At 39.0% G+C, this 27,799-nt stretch overlaps 2 protein-coding genes across 5 annotated transcripts in view; one reads left to right on the top strand and one right to left on the bottom strand.

Annotated features, from left to right (window-relative positions):
• KIAA1324L (KIAA1324-like ortholog) overlaps window positions 1–4,951 on the top strand; it is a 206,170-nt gene extending 201,219 nt beyond the window's left edge. Inside the window, exon 22 of one of the 2 annotated variants that reach the window (XM_006891439.1) lies at window positions 4,480–4,951. In XM_006891439.1, the coding sequence (XP_006891501.1) occupies window positions 4,480–4,539 (60 nt within the window). In that variant the 3' untranslated portion in view covers window positions 4,540–4,951. The remainder of the gene's footprint in view (window positions 1–4,479) is intronic. The other variant, XM_006891438.1, reaches the window with a different exon arrangement.
• An 8,326-nt stretch (window positions 4,952–13,277) lies between these two features.
• GRM3 (glutamate receptor, metabotropic 3) overlaps window positions 13,278–27,799 on the bottom strand; it is a 310,500-nt gene continuing 295,978 nt past the window's right edge. For 2 of the 3 annotated variants that reach the window (XM_006891435.1, XM_006891436.1), the window contains 2 exons: window positions 22,890–23,064; window positions 13,278–13,636 (listed from right to left, as the gene is read on the bottom strand). In XM_006891435.1, the coding sequence (XP_006891497.1) occupies window positions 13,563–13,636; window positions 22,890–23,064 (249 nt within the window). In that variant the 3' untranslated portion in view covers window positions 13,278–13,562. Of the gene's footprint in view, window positions 13,637–17,578; window positions 17,587–22,889; window positions 23,065–27,799 lie in introns of all 3 variants that reach the window. The other variant, XM_006891437.1, reaches the window with a different exon arrangement.

The raw sequence follows: 27,799 nt of genomic DNA, 5'->3' as shown, positions 1-27,799 counted from the left end.
GCAATAGCTCAAGTTAGTGAAAATATAACAAGGTTTATTAAGAACATCAAATGGGCAGCATATGACCAGGAATAGAGCTCAGAAGACAGAGTGTGAACGAGGCCAGGCTATAGGGTAAGTTTGATAAATCAAGGGTCCTGTTGGGCCAGTGGCATTCTTTTAAGTGCAGAGTAGTGAGTAAAGTTTCCCTCAAAGGGAAGCCTATTGCAGCCCAGTTAATTTTGACTCTCAATGGACCCATCCAAATAGGCTGCCACATCTTTGTCCCAGAGAGTTGCTGGGGAATTAGAACCACAGTTCCTTTGCTTAGCCACTGAGCATTTAACCACTGTGCCATTACAGATCCTTCTAAAGGGGAAGTTGCAGTGTTTTTCTGAGAAACTGATGAGTCACTGGGAAATGGTAGGCTTTTGAATGCACCATTTGGATTTGACAAGTGAGTTTTGGGGCCCTTCCCACCTTGTTGGCCCACCATAAATGGTTCTATCAGGCCATAGACATGAGAATGCCTGGAAAAGGCGTTCAGTTTTGACCTGAGTCCAAAAACAAGCTAATAGCAATTTTTCAAAGAGGTAACTTTGTCAGGGGATCAGTCTAAACCCCCAATGGGTACATTTACCTACAGTTGTGGGAAGCTGTTTCCTTTGTCAGACTATCTAATTGGAAAACCCATTAGTCACAGAGAATTGTCAGAGCCCACCTGAGGCTGCATGCCTTGTGGACAGGAAGTCTTCCTGCCCAGAGGAGAATTAAAGCCTGTGTGGCATACAGGCAGCTATTCTTGAACCTACTGTTTTGTACTTAGCCTGCTAATAATAAAAATAAAATCTCTCCAATTACCCTTCATTAACAGAAGTAAAACAGAGGACATTTATTGCTTGGATGGCCACACAATTTGATTAGTGTGTTTACCATGGATTCCTGTGATTGCCCATGAACCTTACTAATTGGTACTTGAGGACTTCCTTTTTCTTTTTCCTGGTCTTGTGTCAGTTTGTTCCTGGATTTTTTGTTATCAAAACAGAGAACTGTGAAGGCTGGGAAAACATACCCTGCTAATTAATGAAGGAGGTCTGGTGGACTAGTGATAAGAAGTTGTGCTGCCAACCAAAAGGCGGGTGGTTTGAATCCGCCAGCTGGTCCTCAGAGAAAGATGGGGAAATTTCTTTCCATGTGAATTACAGCCTCTGAAAATCCACTGTAGGATTTTTTTGTTGTTGTCGTTGTTGACACTATGGATTGGTTCTAATTGGTTGCACAAATCAACGAGTCAATCAGTCTTTCTCTCTCAAACACACTCCTTACACACATACAACAGAGCTGCTTATTATGTAGATATATACAATTTTATTTAATCATTCATTTGTTGATGGATGTCAGTGCAGTTTCCAGTGTTTGTCTGTTATGTGTGATTTCTTGGAGGAAGAAGTTTATAAATTGCTTAATAAAGAAATTCTTTAATTATTGTGCCGTGGAGACTTTGGCTTCGTTTTATATATCCTAATCTAGGTTTTAAAGGTCAGCTGTTATTTTGTATTTCTAGAACACTGCACTGTGGTTATGGTGCTTTGTTTATAATTCTCACATTGTTTCTGAGTTCAGTAATTTATTTGTCTTATTTTTTTTTCAGTTGCTTCTTTCATTTTTCTCCATTCCACCGTATTTTATGAGATAGTTTGTGTTGGCTACTTTGCCAGGTTTGGGAGATCAGTCAAATAGAAGCCAACCCCTTATCTCAAGGGGGATCTAGTCAGTTACACATACCAGTAGCTCTCCTCTCTATCTCTCTTTCTCACACACAGAAACAGACAGACAGATAAAAGCCACAGAACCACAAATGATGACAGTGAGTAGGGTTGCTTGGAGCATAGAGGAGAAGGCCACATATTGACAACATAAGGAGAAACTTCTAGGAGAAGCTTTTAAATACATTCTTGACTTGAGAGTTTTAAGGGATAATCTTGTGTGGCATCCTTGTTTAATGCTTCAGTAAACGGAAACCTAGAGAGATTCACTTATACACCTACAGGATATTAGATAGGAAGTAGAGATCACATTTCTCAAGTTATTATCCAGTGTTTTTCCTTCTAAATGTAACACGTCAACACTTTTTTATAACCATAGACTAAAATCTTACCATTAACCAGGCCCTGGGTCATGTCTTAGGAATTTAAAAATGAATGATGCAGTCTCTGCAGTCAGTAAGGCCACAGTCAGTCAGCAGGGGCCAGCCATGTACAGAACTTAGCATATTGGCAATCAGAGCAAAATCCAGTGTTAGCATCAAGAACGTGGTGACTAAAACCCTATGAATCAACATGTTTTATACAGGACTTTCAGTGTTTGTTTAATACTATGAGGATAACCAGCAGATCACCCTACGCCTTTTAGGAAAATGTTGAATCAAATCCTCTTCAAGGTAAAATGACAGTATATCTCCCATTCCTTTTCTGGTCAGCGACCCCAGAGCACTTTCCTGTAATACAGTGGGAGCTCCTTGAAGGCACATTTTGTTGCACTCACCTTTGTATTTCTGAAGTATAGCCTCATTCCTGGAACTCTGTAGGAGCTTAAAAGTACCTGAATTTGAAATGATTATATCAAAAAAGTTGTTACGGCAGTTTATCGTGAGACTCTTGGCAGGTTCTTACTGGCTGAGTCATCCGTGCTGAGGAGATCTGCCCTCTGCTTTCCCAGGGTCTTGCAGACAAAAACAGATGCTTGTGCACCTGCTCTGGTTTTCTTCTCTAATCCTGTCCCTGTAGCTTTAAATCCAGCCTGATGCCTTGGACTTCACCACTCAATTGAGAGAAAACACAAACACCACCTTATTCTTCTTGACAGCCATGCAGTGCCAGCTCCCCATCATTTTCTCATTTCACTTCTCTCCCATTGCCACGCAGTCTCCTGTACCTAAGAGTAGCCTCCTTCAGGGTTATTTAATATAACCAAGTAATTCTATTTTCCTCTGCCTTTATTTAATCTTAGCACCTATCACATTCCAGCAGTCTCAGAAAGTTTTCACTCATGCTAACAATTAAAATGCTGAGAAAAATGCCACCCCTTCTTTCTAGATATCCATTAAAAAAATACTGAATAGATTACATATTGAATTATTCTCTCAAAAAACCCAGCAGAAATATATTTGAGTTCAAGTTTGTATTTATCACCAAAGATGGTTTGTTTTCTCTCTTTAATAGGCATTGCTACTGCTGTGTGTAGCTAGCTCAGTTCTGTGCATAATAATTCCTCTGCAAGACAGAGTACAGCTGCCTCCCAGGACTGATTTCCTGTGCTGCAGTTCATGCCACATGCACTAAGGAATCTTTGTGGCACAGGGATTGAGTCGCCAGGTGCTACCTGAAAGGTTGATTGGGTTGTTATGAGTGGGAATGAATGACAGCGAGTTTTGGTTTTAATCTTTGTAGAAGCACACCATCATGTCTTTTACCCCCCCACCCCCCACCCCGGGATCGGCTGGTGAATTTGAACCCCAGACCTTTCAGTCAGCAGCCAGGTGCTTAAACATTGTGAGACCAAGGGTCCTTTGTTGTTGTTGTTGTTGTTAAGTGCCGTCAAGTCGTAGGCAACTCATAGTGACCCTATGAAGGAAAGACCTGAACATTTGTATAACTTTCATTGTTTCTTCAAGTTCATAGAGTTTCCAGGGACAAGCTATTTCGGAAGTGGATGCCACTCCTGTTTCCAAGCTTGTTTTAATCAGGGAGCTCCACCAAACACTGTCTACCAAGGGTAATCATGGTCACATATGACACATTAGTGCCACGGTATTCAGCATCACAGCAACCACGAGTTACCGCTGTACGGCAGATGGACAGACCAATGCTACACCACTTAGAAGAATGTTTGACCAAAACCAATTAAAACCAGGCCTGAGAGCCACCGATTAAAACCATCCACCTTAGACTTGGTAGCGTCGCTTTCTGTTCACTAGGCCCACCGAAGGTCCTTTAGTAAGCATATATTCAGAAGTTTTTCTTAGCATCTGTATCAGTGAATCCACATGATCTTCTCTCTCTTTGGTGTCCTCCTTACTTATTTGTACTGTCTGTCTTCTTCTTACTCAGACCCTTGAGAAGATTTTCTTTCTGTCAGTTCTGTTTTGTCCACTCTTAGCATAGCGAGGTCATGCATTTTAGCACTCAGTTCAAGTGTCCCCTTCCAAAACTCGGAGAGGTTTATTCATAGGATTCATAGATACGTCTGTTACTGTATCTTGTAATCATGTGTTTGCTTTTATTTTGAATCAGTCTGTCTGATTTCCTGGACATCAAAAGCACCCTTCAGGGAACATCTTCTATCTTGTTTTATCTCTGCCACCCAACTTTCAGTATAAAAATGTGAATTCCAAGTGACAGGCACATTGATGGAAATGGTCTCTGCTTCTTTCCTTCTAGACATGTAAGTTCCTCAAATGTTTTGGAATTTTAATTAATTGATTTTTTACCCTCCTCACAGGAAAAAGAAGACCGTTTTGAATCTGTTCAACTGAAATCTTCAAGAGCTCCAAATATATGAGGGACAATGCTGTTGCCTTCAGACTAATGAACAAAGAAACCCACTTTCTAGTTTTACGGGATGACATTGTAGAACTTGGCACATGTCATGTTGGTAATTCCCTAGAAGAGAACCAAGCCATTGAAAAGGAAAGGAGAGAGGTTAAAATGTTTGCCTTATCACATGGACAAGTACCTTACCAAAAAAGGACAGCAAGTGGCTTGGGTCTCAACTGAAGATGAAGCTCAACTCAGGAAGAGATTTATCTGTATATAAATGTACCTGAAAACCCAGTTTAAACCCACCTGTGCACTGCTGCTGCATGCCATATAACTAATGGGTAACTTTTATTTACAAACATCTGCAGAAAAAGTAAGTTTGGGAGGGCAGATCTGAGAATATGTATTGTGATCCTGTTGATGTCTTTTGTTTGTATCTTGGGAAAGATTTGAAAACTTTTTTTAGGTATGGTTATTTTCCCCATTATTTATTTTCCCAATAGACCTTCAAACATCTTTTGTATAATAATGATGAGGGATGAAAGAAAATAAATTTTTCATTTTTTTTTCCACAGAGCATCTTCTCTTGATTTCAGAAATCTCAGTTATAGGTATCTGTTTTAAGAGTCAGCATGTGCCTGAGTTATCCAAATTTATAATTTTCTTTGAAATTCTATCTTTCTTGGAATTGTTAAGGTCTTGGCTAAAAGTGTTGATGGAATTAAAAGAAAATGGAGGAAGGGCTAAGAAACCTCTTGATTTTCTTTCATATAAATAATTTGGCATTATCAAAGATATCAAGTGACTTGGAAGAGTTTATATAATACTTGAAAGATAATTTGAAATAAATCTGATAGCTTGTGCACCAAATTGTTAGTGTAGAAAATGGCTGGTTTTATGAACAGGAGCACTGCTGGCATAAGCCTTAAGGTGTTACCCTGATAACTCATGTTAATTGATACCTCCCTGATGGTTTGAATCCAGCAGAGACGCCAGGGAGGAAGAGGAATCATCTCTTGTGTGATTTACAGCCCTGGAAACCCACTGGGGGGTCAGCTGTGAGTCAGTTTTGACATGACAGCAGTTGGGAGTTGTTTGTTTTGTTTTTATTAAATTTATCTCAAGTGCCTATCACTGTAAAAAATTTTTCGCATAGTTTTTTGGTATCCAGAAAATAGAAGTAGGACATTATCGTACTTCAAGAACCAGTTTAAAAAATTAAATGGTTATTTTTCTTCTACAAGATTTTTAGAGACTATCACTTACTTGAAAGGCTTCCTTTTTTAAGCCAATAAAACAAGAATTCAATTTTAAAAACTTGCATAACTGTGCTTATAGTTAGAATGCAGTTGTAACATTAGTCGTTAACAAAGTAAGTGTTGTTCTTATTCAAATTATTCAAATTTAAAATCATGTCATTTCCTATGCAGGATTACTAGACATAATTTATATATTCGCTGAAAGAAGTTTGACTGGAGTTAGGCCTATATTGTTGTTGTTAGGCGCTGTCGAGTCATAGACGACTCATAGCGACTCTATGACTGGAAGGCCTGAGCACTGTTGATAGAATTTCTGGAGGCAGGATGGTCCATGTGCGCAAGTATTCGCAAGTTTTTGGGGTTGTGTGCTTTTTTGGGGGGCTTGTGTTTGACGTGTAGTACTTACTGTTCTTCCCACCAGCAGTGAGGCCCTTGAGGCTTGGCATAGGGTTTAAGGAAGGCAGTGGCTTAAAGCCCCAAAAGACCCTCAGCCCTGGTTTAAATTGTTTTGTTGGGTTTTTTTTTTTTTTTCCAAAATTCTTCTAGGTGGTATAGCACTGGTTTGTGCATTGCTATACGGATGTAATTCATGGTTGCTGTGAAGGTGAACACTGTGACACTGATATACCAAATGTGATAATGGTTACCCATGGTGGACAGTGTTTGGTAGAGCTTCCTGATTAAAACAAGCTTGGAAGCACGAGTGGCATCCCCTTCCGAAATGGCTTGCCTATGGAAACTCTATGAACAGTGCTCAGGCCTTTTGTTGATAGGATCACTATGAGTCGTCTAGACTCGATGACACCTAACAACAATAACAACAACAACATAGAGAAAGTTGTGTTGGCCTAGTGGAAAGTTATGGCCTGTATTATAAACAGTAATTGTTTTAGAACCAGAATGAGGAGAGTTTTCTGACCATTAATAATCTAAGGTGTTCTGGTTTGTTTGCAAAATACATTAATCTTTATAAGTCTTAATCCTGATTTTCAGAATATCTAGGTTTAGCTGAGAGAGGCTAAAGTTTACTGAGTATTTTCTCCCAGCCATCCATGTCAATGAGTTCTGACTGGTAATGTCTGCTCACCCAGTGCTGTCTCTATTTTTGGGGAAAATGGGAGGGGAAGAAAAAAATAACCACGTTTATTTGGTTGGTGTGTCAAACACTAGCCTATTCTGTTGCTGTTGAAAGAACACTTGTTTTGTGTACATCTTTACTGTTCATAGTTGAATATGGGTTGAGGTCACTGTTATTTTATTTTTTTGTTGTGGAATCCAGATGGTCTCACTTGGCATACATATTTTGAAAGTCTTTTTATGAAGAAGAAATTACTTTGGCATTGCTGATTTCTTTCCTGCCAACAGCATGCTGGTGAGCCTTTCTCTTTTTGATAAAAATTTAAACAGCAGAAAGAAAACAGATCTGAAGTGTGCTCTTTCAGAGGAACCCTGGTAAAGTTAGACAAGACAGAGCAGACTCAGGAAGTTTTCACATACTCACCTGTCACCTCGCTTCATCCTCAACTGTGCTCAACATGTATGTTCCAAGCCATAGAGATAATTGGCATTTGCTCCCAAGGAGCTCCTCTCTTCTCCTGTCACTGGGCTCAAATATCTGACATGTCAAAAATGCCTTAAATTTTAATGAACCTTCTGAAAATGTAGTTGATATGGGGGGGACTTATTTGTTTCTAATTTTAGATATTAAAGAGATTTTTAGCTTAGTCCCATCCTTGGAAAGGACTTGCACTCCTCCCTGTCTCCCCACGGGCCCCCTTTGGATCTTAGTGGTTTGTCTTTTACTGGAGAAGTGTGATAGACAATGGTGAAGAGGCTATAAAATCCTAGCTAGAAGTCCTAGCTATAAAATCCACTTTTGCTTTCTGCAGAACTAAAAACAGGTTTATTCTGGTTCTACTGCCTGCTGAGGATTTGCATTTCTACCCAATTCCTCTAGATTCCTAGAACCTTGTTAAAATGTAGAGTGTGTGTATATGTGTGTGTGTGTGTGTTGAGTGGGAATGTGGATTCTCAGCAGGAGAATGAACTGGAATGAACCAGTTTGAAGCCCTGATTCTGTGTCTGGCCTTTATAAAAGTCAATAGAAGGTTGAAAGACATAAACAAATTAATCATGTCCCTATGACTTTTAATTGGCATTTGTTATTTCTTTTTCCACTCCTAAGTAGTAGAAAAGGTTATTTAAAATTTTTCTAAAAGGCAGTTTTGATCTTAAATACATTATTAAGTCAATACTTTCCTATAAAATCTCTTGGCACTCTTTAAAAACATCTTTAAATCTATTGTCCTCTGGATAAGAACATCTCTTCTCTGGAAGAATTATATCACTTGATGAAAATGAGCAATTCAATTAGGTGTTCATTTGATTAAAGAGACTGAATTTTATTCTTGTTCTCTTCCCCACCTCTTTTGTTACTAGCATTTAAGGCCTTTCTAGGATTAAAATAATTTCATAAGATTTTTGTGTACATTTTGTCATTATTTTCTTCTTAAGGAGAAATGTGGTTTAAATTGGTTATATGGAAGAACTACTTTGACCCAACAATTAATTAATAGAATTTCTAGGCCCCTGTGTAGGGGGTTACCAGGAAATTTGGAAGACTATATTACCTGACTGACTGGAAGTGATATATATTCTTGCCTCTTTCTAAAGAAAAGTGATCCAACAAAATGTAGACATTATAAAAAATATTACAAATACTTCAGTATTCATAATACTGGAACATATGGCAGTGGGCAATATGTTGAATGATCCAAGAACCATCAAAGAAGATGAAGGGAATACACACAGGTATTGTAAAGAATTGACTGACACTGAAAAACTGCATTAAGTATTGTATGTGTGGGAGTTAATGGTAATGAAGGAGGAAGTGGAAGCTGCATTGAAGGCATAGGCAAAAAAACAAGGCTCCAGGAATTGATGGGATACCTTGTTTCAACTAACAGTTGCAGCCCTGGATGGACTCACCAGTCCATGTCAGGAATTTTGAAGGATAGCTGTCTGGCTGACGAATTGGAAGAGAACTCTATTTGTCCCATTCTCAAGACAGGTGATCCAATAGAGGGTGGAATCTATGCAACAATGTTATTATTAATGTTATATGCAAATAAAATACTGCTAAAGTTATTTCAAAAAGGGCTAGAACAGTACATAAATAGGGAATTGCCAGAAGTTCAAGAAGAATTTAGAAGAGATCGTAGCACCAGGGATATCATTGCTGATGTCAGATGGATCCTGGCTGAAAGTAAAAAATATCAGAAGAATATCTATTTATGCTTTATTGACCACACAAAGGCTTTTGACTGTGTGAATCAAAACAAGTGATGACTAACATTGAGAGGAATGGGAATCCCAGGACACTTCACTAGGCTCATATAAAACCTATACTTAGACCACTAGGCTGTTGGGTGAAAACAGCAAGGGAACACTACATGTTTTAAAATTAAGAAGTGTGTTCATCAGAGTTTTATTCTCTCTCCATACCTATTCTACCTGTATGCTGGGCAAATTATTCAAGAAGTGGGACTCTATGGAGAAGATGTAGTTTCAAGATCAGAGGAAGACTCATCAATAAATAATCTGCTTTATGCCGATGACACAACCTTGCTGGCTCAAAGTGAGGAGGAGTGCTTTAAGCACTTCTTGCAGAAGATCAAAGAATATAGCGTTCAATAGGGATTGCATCTCATTGTGAAGAAAACAAAAATCCTCACCACTGGACCTATAGGCAACATCATGATGGAGAAGACTGATACTGTCAACAACTTCATTTTACTTGGATCCATAATCAACATCCTTTGTACCAGCAGTCAGGAAATCAGGAGACATATTACACTGAGAAGGTCTGCAGTCAGAGACCTGTCCAAATTGTTGAGGAGCAATGATATGAGTTTGAGGACTATGATAATGATAAATCTGATTCAGGCCATGGTCTTTCTGATTACTTGCTATGTATTTGAGAGCTGGACAGTGAGTTAGGATGACAGAAGAGGAATTGATGCCTTTGAGCTGTGATGGTGGAGAAGAGCACTGAACATGGACAGCCAAAAGAACAAGCAAGTATGTCTTGGAGAAAGTGCATCTAACAATACTTCTTGGAGGCAAAAATGATAGAGCTTTGCCTCACATACTTTGGGCATGAGAGTTTATTCCTTGGAGAGAGACATGCTGGTTGGAAAGGCAGAGAGTTGGTTAAGGAGAGGAAGACCCTCAACCAGGTGGATTGACACAGTGTCTGCTACAATGGCACATAATAGGAAGGGTTCAGAACTGTAGTTCTGAGCAACATAGGGTTGCTAAGGGTTATACTTAACTCAATGGCACTTAACAACAACAACAACAACATTATTAAAATTATACATAAGTAAAAATTTATAGAGCATATTACTAGAGCAATACATTCATAGGGACCTGCTAGACATTCAAGCTGTATTTATTAGAGGATATGGAATAAGGGATATCATTACAGGCATCAGATGGGTCTTGCTGACAACAGGGAATACAAGAAAGATGCTTACCTGTGTCGTCTTGACTATGCAAAAGCATGTGACTATGTGGATTATAGCAATTTATAGACACATTTTCAAAGAAGTGTCATTCTGGTTGGACTCCTTAGATTCTGATTTTTTTTTCTTTTTACAATTATTGATAGTCTCAACTAGCTATATTTTGGAAGAATGAGATGTTACTGTAGTAAAGATTAACTAGAAACCTATCTGTTTTGAAACAGTTTATGTAAAAGAGATTCTATAGCTATTTGTTTCCATATATACTAATTTTATTTTTTAAGATCAATTTCTAAGGTTCACACATGACATGATGCACTTTCAAACAGCAACAACACCTGAGTGTGTGGCAAAGAAGGAGAACATGATGAGAGCTGCCTGGTTATAAATTGTCCATATACCGTCGTGGCATGAAGTATAATGGCCATAGGTCAGATAGCCAGATCTCAAAATCAGTTTTCTTAAGATTCATGCCAAGGCTTAATTATTTGTTTTAAAAGATCCACGAGCAGTTTGATTGTTTGCGGCATCTGGTGTGTCTCTGAGCCACCCATCGGACAGGGCCTTCCTAGGACTGTCATGTTCCATCGGTGGTTTGCATTTCTTTTCTCTTCCATCAGTCTCACCTCTGCCTTCATCCCGAGCAGATGCACATTCTGAGCGCACTCTGCTAACACTCCTTCAGTCACAGAAGAATTCCTTTTTGTCATCTAGTGCTGTTGGATCTATTATCCAACTTACCCTCCCACCCCATCCCCGCTCCTCAAACTTAACGTTCTTACTTGAATGGGTGAATTCAGGGACTGGTGAGCACTGTTGTCTTTGAACATCTGGTGGGTTTTCGAATGATCGATTAGATTGTTGATGCAAAAGCATTGAGAAAGAAAAGAATTTCCCACACCTGACTCCTCACTTTATTTCCTTCAAGGCCAGTTCTGTTAAGTTTTGTGCATGAGTTATTTTAAAATATTCTTTTAAAAAGTATCAGCAAGTTTTGGCTACTTGTGTATATTGTGTTAGGTAATACCAAGTTGGGTCCAACTTACAGCAACCTTATGCACAAAAGAATGAAACGCTGCCTGTTCTTTTCCAGCCTCATTCTCTGTTGTATTTAACCCATTATTGCTGTAACTAAGTCCATCCAGCTCCTGGAGGGTCTTATCTCTTTCAACAACCTTTTACTTTTCTAAGAATGATGAACTTTCCGAAGGACTAGGTCCTCCTGATAACATGCCCAAAGTACCTGAGAAAAAAGGTTTAACATCCTTGCTTCTAAAGAACATTCTGGCTATCCCACTTCCAACACTGATTTGTTTGATCTTTTGGCAAACCATGATGCACGAACTACTCTTTGCTATCTGCTCTTCTTATAAGTGCCATTGAGTCAGAACCAATTCATTGTTGACCTTCCCAGAGGGTTTCCAAAGCCGCAGTTTGCATGGGAGGAGATTGCTCATTTTCCTCCAGCCGAGCAGCTGATTATAACCACCAGCTGGATTCCAACCACCTGGCTGTGGGTTTGTAGCACAACTCCTTAAGTACTAGGGTAAGTTAGTTTATGAGTTCCCTCATAGTTTTAATTATCTTCTTATTAAAGACAAGCCTACATCCCTACATCATACACATCTTTACCTTGGTCATGGTCCCTAAAAGGTGATCCACATCCTAATCCCTGGAGCCCCCTGATGTTACCTTGTTTGGAAAAATGCTCTTTGTAGATGTGATTAAGTTATAATGTTACCAAGATGATAATACCATCCTGGGTTATCTGAGTGAATCCTAAATTAAAAAACTAGTATCTATATAAGAGACACACAGAGAAGACAACAGAGAGGAGAAGGGGTTGTGAACACAGAGGCAGCCACTGGCATTATGTGATCCCAAGTCAAAGAAGCTTGCAACCACCAGAAACTCCAAGAGATATAGGACAGATTCTGCTCTAGAGCTTTATAGGAAGTGCAGCCCTTCTGACACCTTGACTTTGAACTTTTGACCTCAAGAGAGAAGAAATACAATGCATCCATTGTGTGCTGATTTTATAGCTGCCATTGGCTATGAATGTGCTTTATTCATGGTTCCTAGCACAGGACTGGCAGATTATTTGATTCTCGATAAATTACATTACTAAATGACTTTTTGAGTAAAGGGTTGATCAAGAGAAATAAGGCCTCACTGGAAAGACTAAGCCTTCACAGTTTTAGCTCACCCATTGCATTTCCTGTTCATTTTTTATTTAGTGTAGTAAATTATAAAAGGTTAGTGGCAAGCCCCTGCATCTGAACACTGTTCCTGGGACTCTGAAAAAAGGGGCCTCTGCACTTTTATTGCCTCATTGAGCCGTGGATAGTTACAGTGATTTGATGATAAGCTTCTTTGCCAGTGTCATTGATCGTGACTAAGGCTGACTGTGAAAATGACCAGCATCAGAACTCTTCTGGAAGGTTCAGCATTTAAAGTGTGGGAAACTTCTCCTCCTGCCTCCAGACCTTAATTAGGTAAATGCTGGGCTGCTTGAAGGAATTATTACAGCAACTAATATCTGCATCATCATCTGGCCACTGAGGTGGTATTGCCAGTCAGTCTGGGATCATCATGACCTACAAGATAGTGTAGATCTATTCACAACACTCTGGAAGAGTCACAGCTCGTACTCACAACATATATCGATGCAACAGGAAACAGCATGGCTTTTAACATCAGAAGTAGAAATGATTTGACATCAGCATATCCAAATTACCTTAAGTAACTCAAAAGGAACAAACCATTATCCACCATGCTGGAAAACCTTGAAGGTTTTATTGTCAATATCTTTACATTAATACAGATGCTTTTAATCTTGTGCTGAGAAAAACCAATCTGTTACACATAAAGTAACTTTAATATACAATATAGAAACTCATCCTAAGTTAGTTACAACAAGGACCTACAAAAAACTTCATAGGAAAAAATGTTACCTAATATTGCCACCATGTTTATTTAGTAGACTGACCCTGTCAGACCTTGTCACCACTGCTCAGCTCTGTAAACAATGGTTATGTCCATGTTCTAGGGAATTATTAGTAATCAGAGCACTAAAACCAGTCTAAAAAGTTCTAGCATATCACTATTTACTGTACAGTCCTCAAAAATAATTTATTGTACGGTTTCTAAAAAAAAAGGTACTAAGGTTGTTCTTTTGCTTTTTTTCCATATTCTGGAGCTGCACACAACACTTTTGTCTAACAGTCTAAAAAACACAAGAACTGAACTGCAATTCACAATCACAGAGATGAGGTGGTGGAGTCCAGGACTTCTCGCCCGTTGCACACCGTCGGAACATAAGTGCTGGCAGAAGCTGGAATATACAAGTGGAAGAGAAAATTCAATTAGTCAAGAAGGCCACATGGGTAATGGCTTGGATAATCTCAGAAACTGGTTAAAATAATTTAAAAAGTCATTTTACCTTGGCCTTGGGAAATGCTAAATGATTTAATGCACAGTAGGTAAACTTTCCAAATATGATCTGCATCAAATTAATTTGCCTCCTGGAACATACCTTAACTAAGAGAACCTATAAGCATAATCACTGTTGAAGGAAGTAATTTGTGGTTTTAAAATGAATTTTGAGAATCTAGAAACTGGTTAAAATTTGTGTAATTGAAAGCTCATGGCCATTTTCTTATTGATTGTTGAACCCTAATTACTATTCCAATATATTAATGAACATTCAGCCAGAGATGATTGTTCTATAACCCTCTGGATCATCTGTGGACCCCACACTGTTAGCACATGATTGGATATATTTTTGATGGTCAAGTGGATAACCTCAGTGAAAGAAAACATTAGGGACACTGACAGCCTGACAAGGTCAATTTGATGACCATTCTAAAAAAAAAAGATTTTCCAGAGGGGTGATGCTTTTGTTAATGGCAATTATGATAATGTTATGGTATGAGTTTAATATGGGTATATATATTAATTTTCCAGACATTTAGTTTTCTTTGACAATAATTCTTAGCTGTTAACATGCTGTTTCTAAAATTTTGGGGTTCTTTAAGGAAAAATCTAGGTATGGACCATTGCTGTATGAATGTTTCTATTTAAAAAAAAAGTGAAAACCCGTGGAAAGTTCAAGAGGGAAATGATTCCTTAACGTGAAGAAATGCCTAGTAAATGTGAGGCTTGTGGGCAGCCTTGTTTTGGGTCAGGTGGCCTTTCTGCTCAAGTCATATGGTGGCAGTGACCATCAACTTGTCCTGCAGAGAGAACCGGTTCATGTTATGAGCTCCCTAAGACAAGCTGCCTGCTTTCGACGTTTTGCCTAATCTTTTTTTGTCTTCTTTTGGATCCACTTTTATTTCTTTGCAGCTTTTCCATTTTCAGAGCTTGAAGAACAGTGAAATTTCATGGGGGTAAGTCTAGGAGAACCGGTGTGCTAAGATCTTTCTCCGTCTACCTTGCATGGGTATACTGCCCTCTCTGTTTACTTTCTTTAAAACTGCATCAAAGCCCACTGTGATGTTCCCCAGGCTCCTGTGGAATTTGATGGAATGCTGTCCTTTCAAGGGCACTCCTACAGTCAGTCAGCTTGCACATTGCTTTCTAATATCTTAAAGATTGATGTGTTTCCACTAGGTAGGTAAGATATATAAGATCTATGTGGAAAAATCTGTAAGTTCTACTTTAATATGGTTTTTTATGTATCTACATCATGGAAACCATTACAGAAGTTTACTGAATAACTTTGAGTCATGTAACAGCTTCATATGGGCATGAAAAAGAATGTCCTATTTCAGAGCATCTAAACTCTTGGGACAAAAAGAATACAAATTCAAGGTCTTCACATAAGAAATATTAACATCAAAACAAATGAAATAGTTTCTGTATCTAGTTTCTTCCTTTTTAATATGCTGGAGGGAATGGTAACCTGTATTTTTTTAAGCTTCTCTTTTACTATTTCATCTGTAGCTTTCCCCCAATACACTATTTTTAAATGTAAAAAATACCCTCAATCTTGCAGAGATAGTAGAGACAATTGTTGTGTCATGAGTTTACTGCCTCCCTCCCTTTGCCTTTCATAAATATTTCACATTCACCTCCCCTATTAGCCCATCTGTAATTCCCCAGGGCTGCAAAATATGTGGAAGCTCAAAGTCCTATCATTTTTGTGCACATGTGATCAGCTTTTGCTATTATTCTGATGAAATTTTCACGAGATTTTTAATGGTGTAAGTTTAGCCCATTTCCTTAAGTAAGGTTAAGTAGATTTCTATAAATATCCTTTCTGACAGAAACAGGAGGCATGCAGCCTTATTTTTAGCTTTCCTGGGACTTGGGGTGAGTAGTAGCTGTTAGTTACTCTAGGCTAACGTGCTTTCATTTTGCCATTCAGAGTGAAAACTTGAAGCAGGGTTAAAAAAAACAACAAAACCACCTCTTATTTCCACCATTGATCATGAAAAAGCAATTTGCACCCATCAAAAGGCATGCTTTGCTTCATAAGCTTGGCGAAGCATTGGAGATCAATGGTGCCAAGCAGTAGCTTCAGTCTTGATTTCTCAGAGCAAGAAGAAATCCACCTCTCTCCTACCAGTAATGCACACGCTGGCCAGGCTTTGGAGAAAATGACCCTGTTTTTTTCCCAGGTAATTGGGACTCTCAATCAATGCTAAGCATATTCATTCAATAGATTCTTCTGGATGCCGAGTTTATTAGTCAATTTAATGGCTGCCATGTGACTCCTGAGAATCAGTGTGTTACTATAACTATGTGATGCATTAGCCTGAGGGGGGAACCCACATTTAAGCAGAACAGACATTCCACTTTGCCCCCATCTGTTTCATTTGCTTGTTCTTGGTGAGCCCAAATTCGTTTTCCCAGGATATATGCTTATTCAAAGGTTTTAATGTGTGCAATAGAGTTTAGAATAGTTTGCTTTTGTTCTTTTTGAACCCAATACACCTGATTCTATATATGCTAAAGCTCCTTGGTCCCATTCCAGAAGTTCTTCAGCTGATTACCAGATATTTTCTGGGTAGATGATAGCATTACTATGATTTCAGAAGGAAGTCTGGAAAATCCATTATTAAGAAATAGAGACTAGTTTCTTTCTTTTTAAAAAAATTTTCTTTTATTATTTTTTGTGTATGTACCGTCAAATCAGATCTGACTGGTACAGGAGGAGATTGCCCCTCCTTTTCCAGCAGAGCATCTGGTGGATTCAAACCGCATACCTCTGGGATTGCAGTGCAGCTTCTTGCCACTAGGCCACTAGAGCACCCTTGTGACTAATTTCTTAAGAATGTATTTCTCCTTATGACACAAGTAGTGGTTTAAGACTTTTAATAGCCGATTCAACATAAAATCTTATTCTTTAGAATATGGCATAAAATCTATTAAGACTGAAGTTTTATTTTCAAATAAGGAAAAGAAAACTGCATAAAACCAAACCCTTTTTCATTCAGTGATTATATTTCTTGTGAAACAAAAGTCATGAAAATAGAAGATATATCATGTGGTATTTTCATATCACATCGAATGACGTACTTACCTTAGTCGAAATTTCCCTAAGTAGTCAACTCCATTTTGCTAAATTTAATTTTACTAAATTTCATCTATACGCCTAACTACATGTTTACCACTTCATGCTGTTGCTACTCTTCTTTCTCTCTTTTCTCCTTCCCTCAGGAACAATAAAAGTGAATATCCAATGGATAATTATAGATGAATGGATTTAGTAATTTTCATACTCTTCTACACATTCTGTACGCTTCTTCGTTGCCAGATATCTCTAATTTCCCTCTCTTCTAGGCAAATGTGTTCTCAGACAAGGATCAGAAACTCATTTATCCTGAGGTTCAAACAACAAGTATTAGCTTCATGTGCTACTAAGCCTTGAGATCAAAGTCTGAAATAAAAATGTTAAACTCTAATAAAATAATGGCAAGAATTAATCTTCATATCTAGTGGAGTTAATCCTACTTTACCTTCAAATTATATACCAAATCTGAATACATTATTAGCATTCACTGCTACTACCCAGGTTTAGATCACTAATAATTGAACTTTGCAACATCCTCCAAAGTAATTTTTCTCCCTGCTCCCTGTTTTCTGCCTGCATGGGAAAATGAGGCCTTGAAAGTCGATCATGCCATAGCTATGCTGAATCCCTTCCAGTGGTTTCCCATTTCTATCAGTAGGAAAGCAAACGTTTTTACAATGACTTCCGAAGTCCTACATGTTCTACTCTCTGTCTCATATCTTTCCACTTTCACTCGTTCATATCTATTCTAACCACACTGGCCTCTTTGCTGATCTGTCAGATTTGAGCTTTTGTTGACTCTGCCTGGCGAGTCTTTCCTGGAGATGCTGACAGTATTTGCTCCCTTTTTATCTGTGAGGGTTTGATCAGATGTCACCTTCTCAAGACAACCTTCCTCAAATATCCTATAGAAAAAGAACTCTTCTCAGAATGCATATTAGCCTGTGGCTTAATGATAAACTGTGCTGCACTCTCAAAGAGATATGATTTGAACCCACCACCTGCTCCGTAGAATGATAGGCAATCTCTTCCAGTGTGATTTACTGCCTTTGAAAACCTGCTGAAGGGTCAGCTATGGGTCAGTTCTGACTGGAGGGCACACAACAACAACAGTGTGTTATTTAGCCATGTAACTTGATACCATTGGATAAATGGTGTATTACTGATTTTCCTTCCCCCTTAGTATGCAAGTGCTCATAAAAGCAGAGTGTGTGCTTGTTCATTACCACTTTCCCAAGGTCTAGAGCTGAGAGTGAGGTAAAATTTGTCTTCTTCAAATAAAAGAACTATTCATCAGATTGATCATATTTACTTGATAAAGGGATCCTCCCTAAACCCTTGAAAGCAGGTAAGGCAGCTCCCCCACCCCTTATTTTCCCCACAAGAGAGAATAAGGTCTCTGTTCAAGTAAGACTGTGTTCTGCACTTAGCGGTTCTCCAGAGGATTCTACTTAAATTAAAAGAAGTAGAAAGAAGAGTTGGCCTATAAGAACTTGATGTTATACTTTATACTTCCTTTTTTAAAAAAAGTATTAACAAGTTTGGAAGCAGGAGTGGCAGCCACTTCTGAAATAGCTTGCCTCCAGGAAACCCTGTGAACTTGGAGAAATGATGAAAGTCATACAAGTGTTCAGGTCTTTTGTTCATATGGTCGCTATGAGTCTATGACTCAATGGCACTTAACAACAACAACAACAACATCAACATTAATCAATCTGGAATCAATATATGAACAATGTTTCAATTACATACGTATTATATATACTTATAATGTGTTTTGATTACCTACACATTGTATATATAAGTATATTCTTTATATTCTATACATACATATAAATTGTGCTCTTTTTAAATTTTTTTTTTATAAATTGCTTTTTTATTTGACACAGTGACTGCAGCAATAGGCTCAGTATGTCAGAAGTGATAAGGATGACACAGGATAGGGCAGGATACAAATCTGTTGCTCATAGGACCACTTTGAGTTGTACTTGACAGCACCTAACAGTAACAACAACAAGTACATATAAACAAATATTATAAATGTAATATATAGTATAAATAAATTTCCAAATTCTTTAGCAGATGTAAATAAAGTATGACTATAGTGAATTTTCTGGTGTAAAAACTTTTTTTGTGCTATTGATTTGACATTATATTCAAGTGTGGAGGAGTTGTACAAGATAATTTAATTCAAGAAAACAACATTTCATTTAAAGCACTATTTAAACCCAAACCCAAACTGCTGACATCTAGGTGTTTCCTAGAGATCCCATAAGATGAGCCGAACTGCCCTGTAGGGTTCCAAGCTGTCATCTTTAGGACGCTTCATCTTTCTCCTATAGAGTGGCTGGTGGGTGCAGATCTACCACGTTGAGGGGGGCAGCCAATTGTTTTAAACACTGTGCTACAAGGGCTTCTTTAGCACTATTTATATGAGACTAATTAGACCTTTGACATAAACAGCAACTAACCATCGATACTATTCCTTTGTCTTTATGAAATCACATTTTTGAAAACCCTGTAGGTAGCCTGTCTAGAAGATCATGTCTTTTCCATATTGCATTTAGTTGTGCGGAACACTGAGGTCTCACGTAGCCATGAGTTCTGAACCCCTGGGATAAGGCTTTTGAGAGGAATAAAAATCTGAATCCATGCTAAGAGTACAATAAATCTTCAGATGTGGAGAAATTAACTTAAAAAACTCACTGAATTTGCAGACACCATGGTTCTCATTGTTGGAATGGTCCCTGAGATGAATATTGTAACGAGAAGAAGCAGAAAAATTTTAAAAGAACAGAGGAACCATATTGCAACTTTTGGCATTTTACCTATGATGTCACTTATCAAAGCATGTAATAGATAGGGTCCTAACTGATTCACTTAAATATGAACTCAGTGGAGCAAATGATCTTATGGGTCTGTTCTATCTCCAGTTTTTGTGGTCATTGCTGTTAAGGACCGTACTCTGTATTTGGTTGGGGGAAACATAGGGCAGTATTAGAGGTAATGGGGAAATGGCCCAAGGATTGGAGAAGAGCTGTTGTGAGAAAAATACAATGGGAATGGTAACACAGAAGATGGAAGAGGGAGTGAACATCTCTTCTGTAGCATTTCCTAGTATAGTTATAGACTCATTGTTCTCCAAACCCCAATGAAGAAAGGAATGAAAGAGAAAGGGATGACATTCCTGGGAATACTATGGGCTTTTCTTCCCAAAGGGAAGATGGACAGTGATCTGATTTGGATGCATGGGATGTATGTTGTCTAGAGCAGATAGCCTAACTAGTGAATACCCCAGACTATCCCTGCACTGTCCAGCGAAGATTTATGCTGATAGTCTATTTCAGCCTGTCGAGTGGAAGACAAGCAATTCAGCCTGTGTTGCCAAGTAACTTGCCCATTGGTCTGGTCAGGCTAGTCCACAGTTCCATCATCGGACCCTCAACTTAGAGTATAGGCCTATTAGGCTGTTTTTCTGAAGTTGTATGATGGAGAACAAAGCTGGGCACTGTGAATCTATGCATCTTTTTTCTTTTATAAGGTCAATGGGTACTTGCCCTCTGCTCGCTGGGTGTCTTTCAGAGCTATCTGCTGGCTGGTGCAGGATCTGGTTGTTACGGATTCACTTTTGTTGCTGTGGTGCCAAGAAAACACTGCTTTCTGTAACTCTGGAAGGCTGCTCACTTGATCTTTTCACACTACATTTCCTTTATGTTATGGGAAAATACTTTGCAATAAAGAATAATTCTGTTAATTGAGCAGTTGGTACATTACCACCTAGACAAGTGCCTTTCTGCATAAGCTTTTGGCAGAGGAAATCAATTTCCATATGCCTACAGTTCCTAGGGGACCCAAACTCAGGCATCATTAGTTAGCAGAAGCCTCTTGGCTGATCTTAATGATTATGACACACATACACCTGAATGATCACTCAAGTGAAAGCAGCACACATTTCCCCAGGACCCAGATCCACTACTCTGCATATCGTTAGGCACACTCTGTTCCTTACCTCCTCTCTTCAATCTCTGTTGACACAAAACCATCTTAGTGCCAACCACATTCTGACCTGCATGAATTCCTTCAGGGTTTATAGATAAGTAATCTCATGCGTATATACAGCTATCTACTTCAAAATTAGCCAGTTCCACTTAAATTCCCAGCATACATTCTAGATTACCTATTCTTGAGAACCAGCTCTAGGAAGCCCCTATGCTAAAGCTGAACAAAAGAAACACTCGCTTTCCCGCTCATCCAATTGCAGGATGCATCCGTGTGCGTGTATGAAAGGAGCATTATGGTATGAGTCTAGGATTTCAAGGTTCCCAGTTTACCCTGGTACGGGAAGGACCAGGCTCAGTTTCGGTAAATGGTTTTTGCGCAGCCAGATGCGTCTGTGGTTGTGCTGTGCAGCCCCGAGCATGCGCTCTCAGTTCGTCAAGCTTCCTTCTCTTTGCTGTCCGGCTATGTTTTGTGCATTGTTGGAAAAATTGGGACACTGATGTGATTGCTCACTCTGTGATGCTGAGCTATTTTGAAGTATCCTTTCTAAACGACTCAAGGCAAAACTGTGAAAGAGTCATTTGTCTCTGTGGTTCGCAGGCTCCCTTCCCCCTCTCCTGACTGCACTCCTTCATCGTCTGTCAGCTGAGTTCTCCTACTCCATACTAGGGATGAGCTGAAAATGGCTTAAAAGGGTGTCCCCTCCAGGTACATCTGTGCTGTAGAGGAGTCTAAAGAATGAAATCAGTGGTTGTCTAAGGATAGTGTTTCAGACATTTGCAGGCCAGCAAAAGACAGCATTTTGGAGTGGGTCATTATCTGGGGATTTTTAAATCCACATTGTCTCTCAGTGGGTTCTCAGTTGAACAAACTCCCATAGTGTCTAAGGGGGGAGGGTGGGAGCAGAGGGGGGAGGATGAGTGGGGGTTGAGGGGGGTAGTCATAGGGCTGCACAATTTGATGAATGGAGGGAGGGGTGGGTTAAGGAAATGGGGAAGATCCAGTGTGAAAAACAATGCATACAAACTTTGTAAGTAAAAGTATAAAAGAAAAAAAATTATATAAACACCCCCCACCCCTGCAAATCCATAGTGTCATTTAAAGCAGGGGAAAAGTGATTCGAACATTTTCTGAGATGTGTTCCATAGTTACCTGGCTTTCCCGGGGTTCAATGCTTTTAAGAAATGCTGTTTGCATATTTAACTCTTTGTTGCTATTGTTAGGTGCCATTGAGTTAACTATGACTCATAATGACCCTATGAACAACAGATCCGAACCTTGACCTATCCTGTGCCACCCTCATCGTCTCTGATATGATATGCTGGAGCCCATTGTGATAGTCACTGGGTCAATCCATCTCATGGATGCTCTTCCTCTCTTTCACTGACCCTTCATCTTCTCCAGCATAATATTTTTTTCCCCAAGAATGGCCCTTTGTGACAACATGCTCAAAGTATGTGAAACAAAGTTTCACAATCCTTTTCTCTATGGGGAACCCTAGTTGTATTTCCTCTTAGATAGTCATTCGTTCTCAAAATCTTTAACATCCCATTGGTATTACTGATTTCCATGGGGGACATTGAGGGTTAAGCATTTTTGCCTCTTTTAATTATCTTCCTCTTATCAATTTTCAAGACATTCACTCAGCGCCTGTGTAATACAGAACACGCACTGCAAACATTAATCTATCTCAGCCCCCTAATTTAATGAGTAAATGGAAACAGGAAACACTCAAGTAATTTGCTCAAGGTTATCTTACCAAACTGGACTGATTAGTCAAGGTGAGAGATCAGATTTTTCGGCTTCATAACATGGCTAGAAATCCCAAGTGCAGTTGTATATTTAATGTCTGTCCTGTATGAGCCCTTAAACCAGAAACTGACTCCTGTACATCACTGTATCCCCAGTATCTGGCACAGAATACGGCTGTTGAATCAGTACTTATTAAAATGGAATCAAGATTTTTCGTGGGCATGTGGGTTCCCTGTTCTTTTTGAGTCTGTTGCTTCGTCCCCAATTCTGAGCTCTACTATTTATGAAGGAGTCAATAATGACTTCTTATACTTACACTGAGAATATGTGGTCCCAGTTCCACTCACACTGAACCTATTGAGGTGCAGTCTGTGTGTGACCACATTCTTCTGGGGTTGAAAGAGGACAATGTGCACTTTGGGTGCAAACAAACATCCCAGAACCACGAAGCCACTCAGGCTGACAGAGATGCACATGGTTGTTGTCTGCACCTACAAGAGAAAGTTGCATAATAAGAGCTTGTTCATAAATTCAAGAATGTGTCTAGCTGAAAGGGCACTGGAACAAGACCAAACCCTGAAAAGCTGTGAATCATCCAATGCTTGTTCTTTCTACCAGCAAATTGGTTCAGTGATTACATTGGATCTTCCGAGTTTGGGGTGTTCATGGAAACATTGCTTAGGATTTGTAAGCAAACACTATTTGAGTGGGACATTCCTGAGTGCTTGCCAAGACTTCACATGCCTTTTATTGCCTTGTTAATTTTTTCTTTATTTTGTATAAAGAAATTCCTGCAGAACCACAGAATTCCAAGTAGTAAAACCTTAATATAATGAAATAGAGAGATTGCTAATTATTCAGTTACAGAATTTTGCCTTTCATGCTTTTCACTCTCCCTACTAGGAGGCTCTGACTCCTGGTTTATTTACTCACATTTGGTAGACACTACAAAAATGTGTTTGTCTTTTTATTATTTCATTGGCAATTCTAGGAGTTGGATCAGGTACTCATTGCTTAATCTCTTTATGCCCTGGGAGTCTTTAAACCCAGTACTGGAAGGACACTGTCACTTTCTCTCTTTTCTTGAAACTATGCTTCTGGACTGGGAGCATCTTACTCTCTATTTTCTCTGCTGTTATAATCTGTCCTGGCTTCAGTTGCCACAGATTTTTTGAAATATCTCAACACTACATGTTTTATCAACTTTGATACTGAAAAGTAGAAATTAATTATTTAGTCTATCAGGTTTGTGAAAATTTACCATAGTTACTCAAAGGTCCCTGGAATCCTAGAATGATTCTTCCATCTATTAATAGTGCCCTCAAGTCTCTTTCATTTTAATCAAGGAAAGCTGGAGATGGAACAGTTAATTGCAGAATATACATAACTTTAGAAAATTTCATTACTTTTAAAAAATTTAAAATATTCATGCTTACAGTACATTTCTTAGTTTTGTTTTAAAGGTTGAAAATATAATCCACCTCTCTAGTCTATAGCTTTTGTCTCCCTAACTCATTGAGCCCATCCTTCTTGGGATCCTGGATTACAAACTTGATTCCCTTCAGTTGAAATTTCTGTGATACTAGTTCTAGTTGGTCATATTATCAGAGAAAATAGCTACCATCTAATTCTATGATGTAAAAGCCTTTCTCAATTATAATAAGTCTGCCATAAATTGAAAACCTTTTTTGTTTTTAACAAGTTCATAGTTTAAATTGTACACTTCATTTATTTGTGTTGACTAAAATTCTGTGTTCTGATTCCAGAAATAGCATTACTGAAGTTTCTCTGTCTTCATCTTCCCAGATCTCAACAACATCTAATAGTTAATGTCCTTTTTTTTTCTTCTTCCTTAATACATCTTTCCTCAATGGCTCTTCTCTTATCTTTTCTGCCTTTGTCTCTTACTCTGAAGTTCTGGAGTGTCTTGACCATACTTTCAGATTCTCTCCTTCTATTATGTATTCAAATCCATGTCAACTCAAAGGCAATGGATTTGAATCCACAGGAGAAAGATTGGCAGTCTCCTCCTGTGTATTTAAACCCACAGGATGGTCAGTTACGAATCTGTTGCAACCTGAAGGTACTTCACAACACCATCATGTTCATAATGGGGAACTCTGATGGCAGAGCCTGAAGTGTTGTGCTGTTAGCTCAAAAGCCAAGCCTCCCTGGAAGTTAAAATCAACCAGCCGCTCTGCAAGAGAAAGATGGAAGTGTCCTCCTGTGTGGTTTATAGCCTTGGGAAATCATTGGAGGAGCACTTATGAATGAGAACTGACTTGATGACAACCACCATCCAGTCATTCATTAATAGTTCTTATTCATCCTCTGAGTTTCTGGCCTCCATAGTCAGCCATCACTATGACTTATTCTTTTGGGTAGGGTAGCAGATCTTTGAGAATCGACATACGAGAAAAACTGAATCCCTTCCCAAGTGTTTCTATTTGAGTAATTGCCATCAACAGCTATCCAGCTGAACAAGCTTGATCTTGCTATTTCCCTTATGTCTGGGTCTATTCTATTTCTACATCTCCTGTAAGCAGAGGTACTGTCTGACTTTGTTCCAGTCTTCCTTCTCATAGTTATTTGTGTAGCAAAATGCCTTAGAAGAGAGAGTATTACTTTCTGGAGAAAATTGCTGGTCAGCTTGCAGCTTTGGAAAGTAGTTTCTCCATTTTGTGCAAAGGGAGAGTATACTTTTGGGTAGAAAACATCAAGGCTGTCTAAGCAACAATTCTGAAGCTTCATCTGACATACTTTGGACATGTTGCAAAGAGGGACCAGTCCTTGGAGAGGGACATCATGCTTGGGATTGTGGTGGGACAGTGCAGGAGAGGAAGACCTTTGATGACATGGATTGATTAAGTGACTGAGGTAATGGGGGTGTAGGTGTGTCGGAGACAGTGAGATTGGCACAGAATAGAGCAGGGTTTAGGGCTGTTGTCACTGTGAGTCACAGGCGACTCGATGGCACATAACAACAACAAGAAGTACCAACCAAATACAATTTAAATGCTTCTTATAAATTTTGTCGGGATGAAAAATAAGAGGAAGGGGGAAGAAAACAGCACTACAGTTTCATCCACATTTAAAAAATGTGTTAAATAATCTTTTATTTTACTTGCTAGAAATAATTTTAGAATTTCAAATAATTTGCAGATTAATTCTGAGGATAGATTTCTTTCTTAAAGAAAAGATATAGATTAAAGCAGGGAGGAGAAGCAAGAGATGTTACTCTCACTCAAACCCATTTCTACTGCGTTGGAACCAGCTCACAGCAGACCCTCCATTTGGGCTTCTGAGGTGGTAAATCTCAGCGGGAGGAGAATACTCCTCTTTCTCCCAAGGAATCTGGTGGATTCAGACCACCAGAGAGGCACGGCCTTTGGATTAGCAGCATACCTGCATATAGACTATACCATCAGAATTTTTCCCCCTTTGGGGTCTAAATAGCTTGTCTTTATAATAAAACATATATGAAGCAATTAAATATTTAGCAAACCTACTGGTTATCAGAATTTCCATGTTTACTTAGATAAGAAGAATTAAATGTCAAATGCTAGTGTTCCAGATTTTTAGCATGTCAGTTATAGTCTCTGACACATTTTTAAAAGCTTGTTTTGTGTTTCAGGGTGTGTGTGTGTGTGTGTGTTTATTTTTATTTATTTTTTTTAATCTCAGTAAGCGAAATCTAATCCTCTATCTATCTATCATCTATCTATCTATCTTTCTATCTAGGTGTGGAGTGATTGGATTTTACAAGGTGGCTTCTCTTATTTTAATTGAGGCTCTGTTGTTTTTGTTTCATTAACAATTGGGTGTGAGCTGATAGCAATGAGCTGTGGGCTGGAGGCCTCTTATTTGGAGTAGTGAAACCTGGTGGAGGGCCTTGTATTTAAAAGCAGGTTGGCCCAAGGGCCTGCAGCCCTCAGACCTGGTTTTAATGTTATTTGGGATGAACATTCTTCTGAGTAGTACAGGACTCAATTGGTTGTACAGAAGAAACCTGGGGTTCCTGTGATGCTAAACACTGTGTCACTGATGTGTCAAATGCCATAATGGTTACCTATGTGGACAGTGTTTGGTGGAGCTCCCAGATTAAGACAGGTTTGGAAGCAGGTGCGGCATACACTTCCTAAACAGCATGACTCTGGAGACTTGATGAACACAGAGATGTGATAGTTATACAACATGACTCAGGTCTTTTGTTTATCACAGCACTTAACAGTAACAACATCACCACCACTAACATACTACACTCACTAATTGGGCAGGGTCACCTGTTCCACATTACATGGCTCTGTCTAGCAACAAAATAGTGCAAAGGCTACTCTGCATTGCTCCGGCTATTGCTATTACTATAAGCCCGAAAGTCCTCTTTATAGCATAAGTAAATTTGTCAAGCTAATCTTAACTTTGCAAGTAAGGTAAAATCTCAGACTTTACAGTTCTTGAAAGTTCTGGCATTGAGGATGAAATGTTGACACACACACATGGTTTTCTCAGATTGGAAATATAAGGCTTCACTGGTTGATTAACAGGGTCTGAGGGAAGAAACATGGTAACCAAATTGTACTGTCAACCAGGAAATAAATGGTGGTTCATTTTATTGCCTACTAAAACAACAACAACAAGAAACCCTAAATAAAAACAAAAGAAAATGGAAAGAAATACGGACACATTCCCATTGAGTCACTTCTGACTCAAAGCGAACCTCCACTGGGCTTCTGAATGTAAATCACAGTGGAAGGAGACTGTCCATCCTTCTCCCATGAAACAGCTGGTGGATATGAACCTCAAGAGACAGTCTTTTGTTTAGCAACAAAATACAGATAAAGTCACTAGCACTTTCTGTATTGTTAGTTCCTACTAATTAAACAAGGGAGTTCTGGTGGCCTAGTGGTAAGGAGCTGCACTGCCAACCCTAAGACATGTGGTTCAAATCCACCAGCTGCTCTGTGGGAGGACTACGGGCAGTCACCTCCTGTGTGATTTACTGCCTCTGAAACCTGCTGGAGGGCCAGCTGTCAGTTGGTTCTGACTCGATGTAACCAACCGATCAACAACAATAACAACAATGAAGTGTAATTGAGGAGTTCCTTTCAGACTGAGTAACAGGAGCCAGCTACAAAGAGGACCTCAGGAGTGGTGCCCTGATTGGTTCTAATCCTTTATAGGCGGAGCTAAGGTGAGACGGATGTAACTGCTCCCAATCAGATTCAG

Source organism: Elephantulus edwardii, unplaced genomic scaffold (assembly GCF_000299155.1).
Source record: "Elephantulus edwardii isolate Elephantulus edwardi_28Jun2011 unplaced genomic scaffold, EleEdw1.0 scaffold00098, whole genome shotgun sequence".
In the NCBI taxonomy this organism is placed as follows: domain Eukaryota; kingdom Metazoa; phylum Chordata; class Mammalia; order Macroscelidea; family Macroscelididae; genus Elephantulus; species Elephantulus edwardii.
The sequence above is the reverse complement of the archived record's forward strand: the minus strand, read 5'-3'. Positions and strand labels throughout refer to the sequence as shown.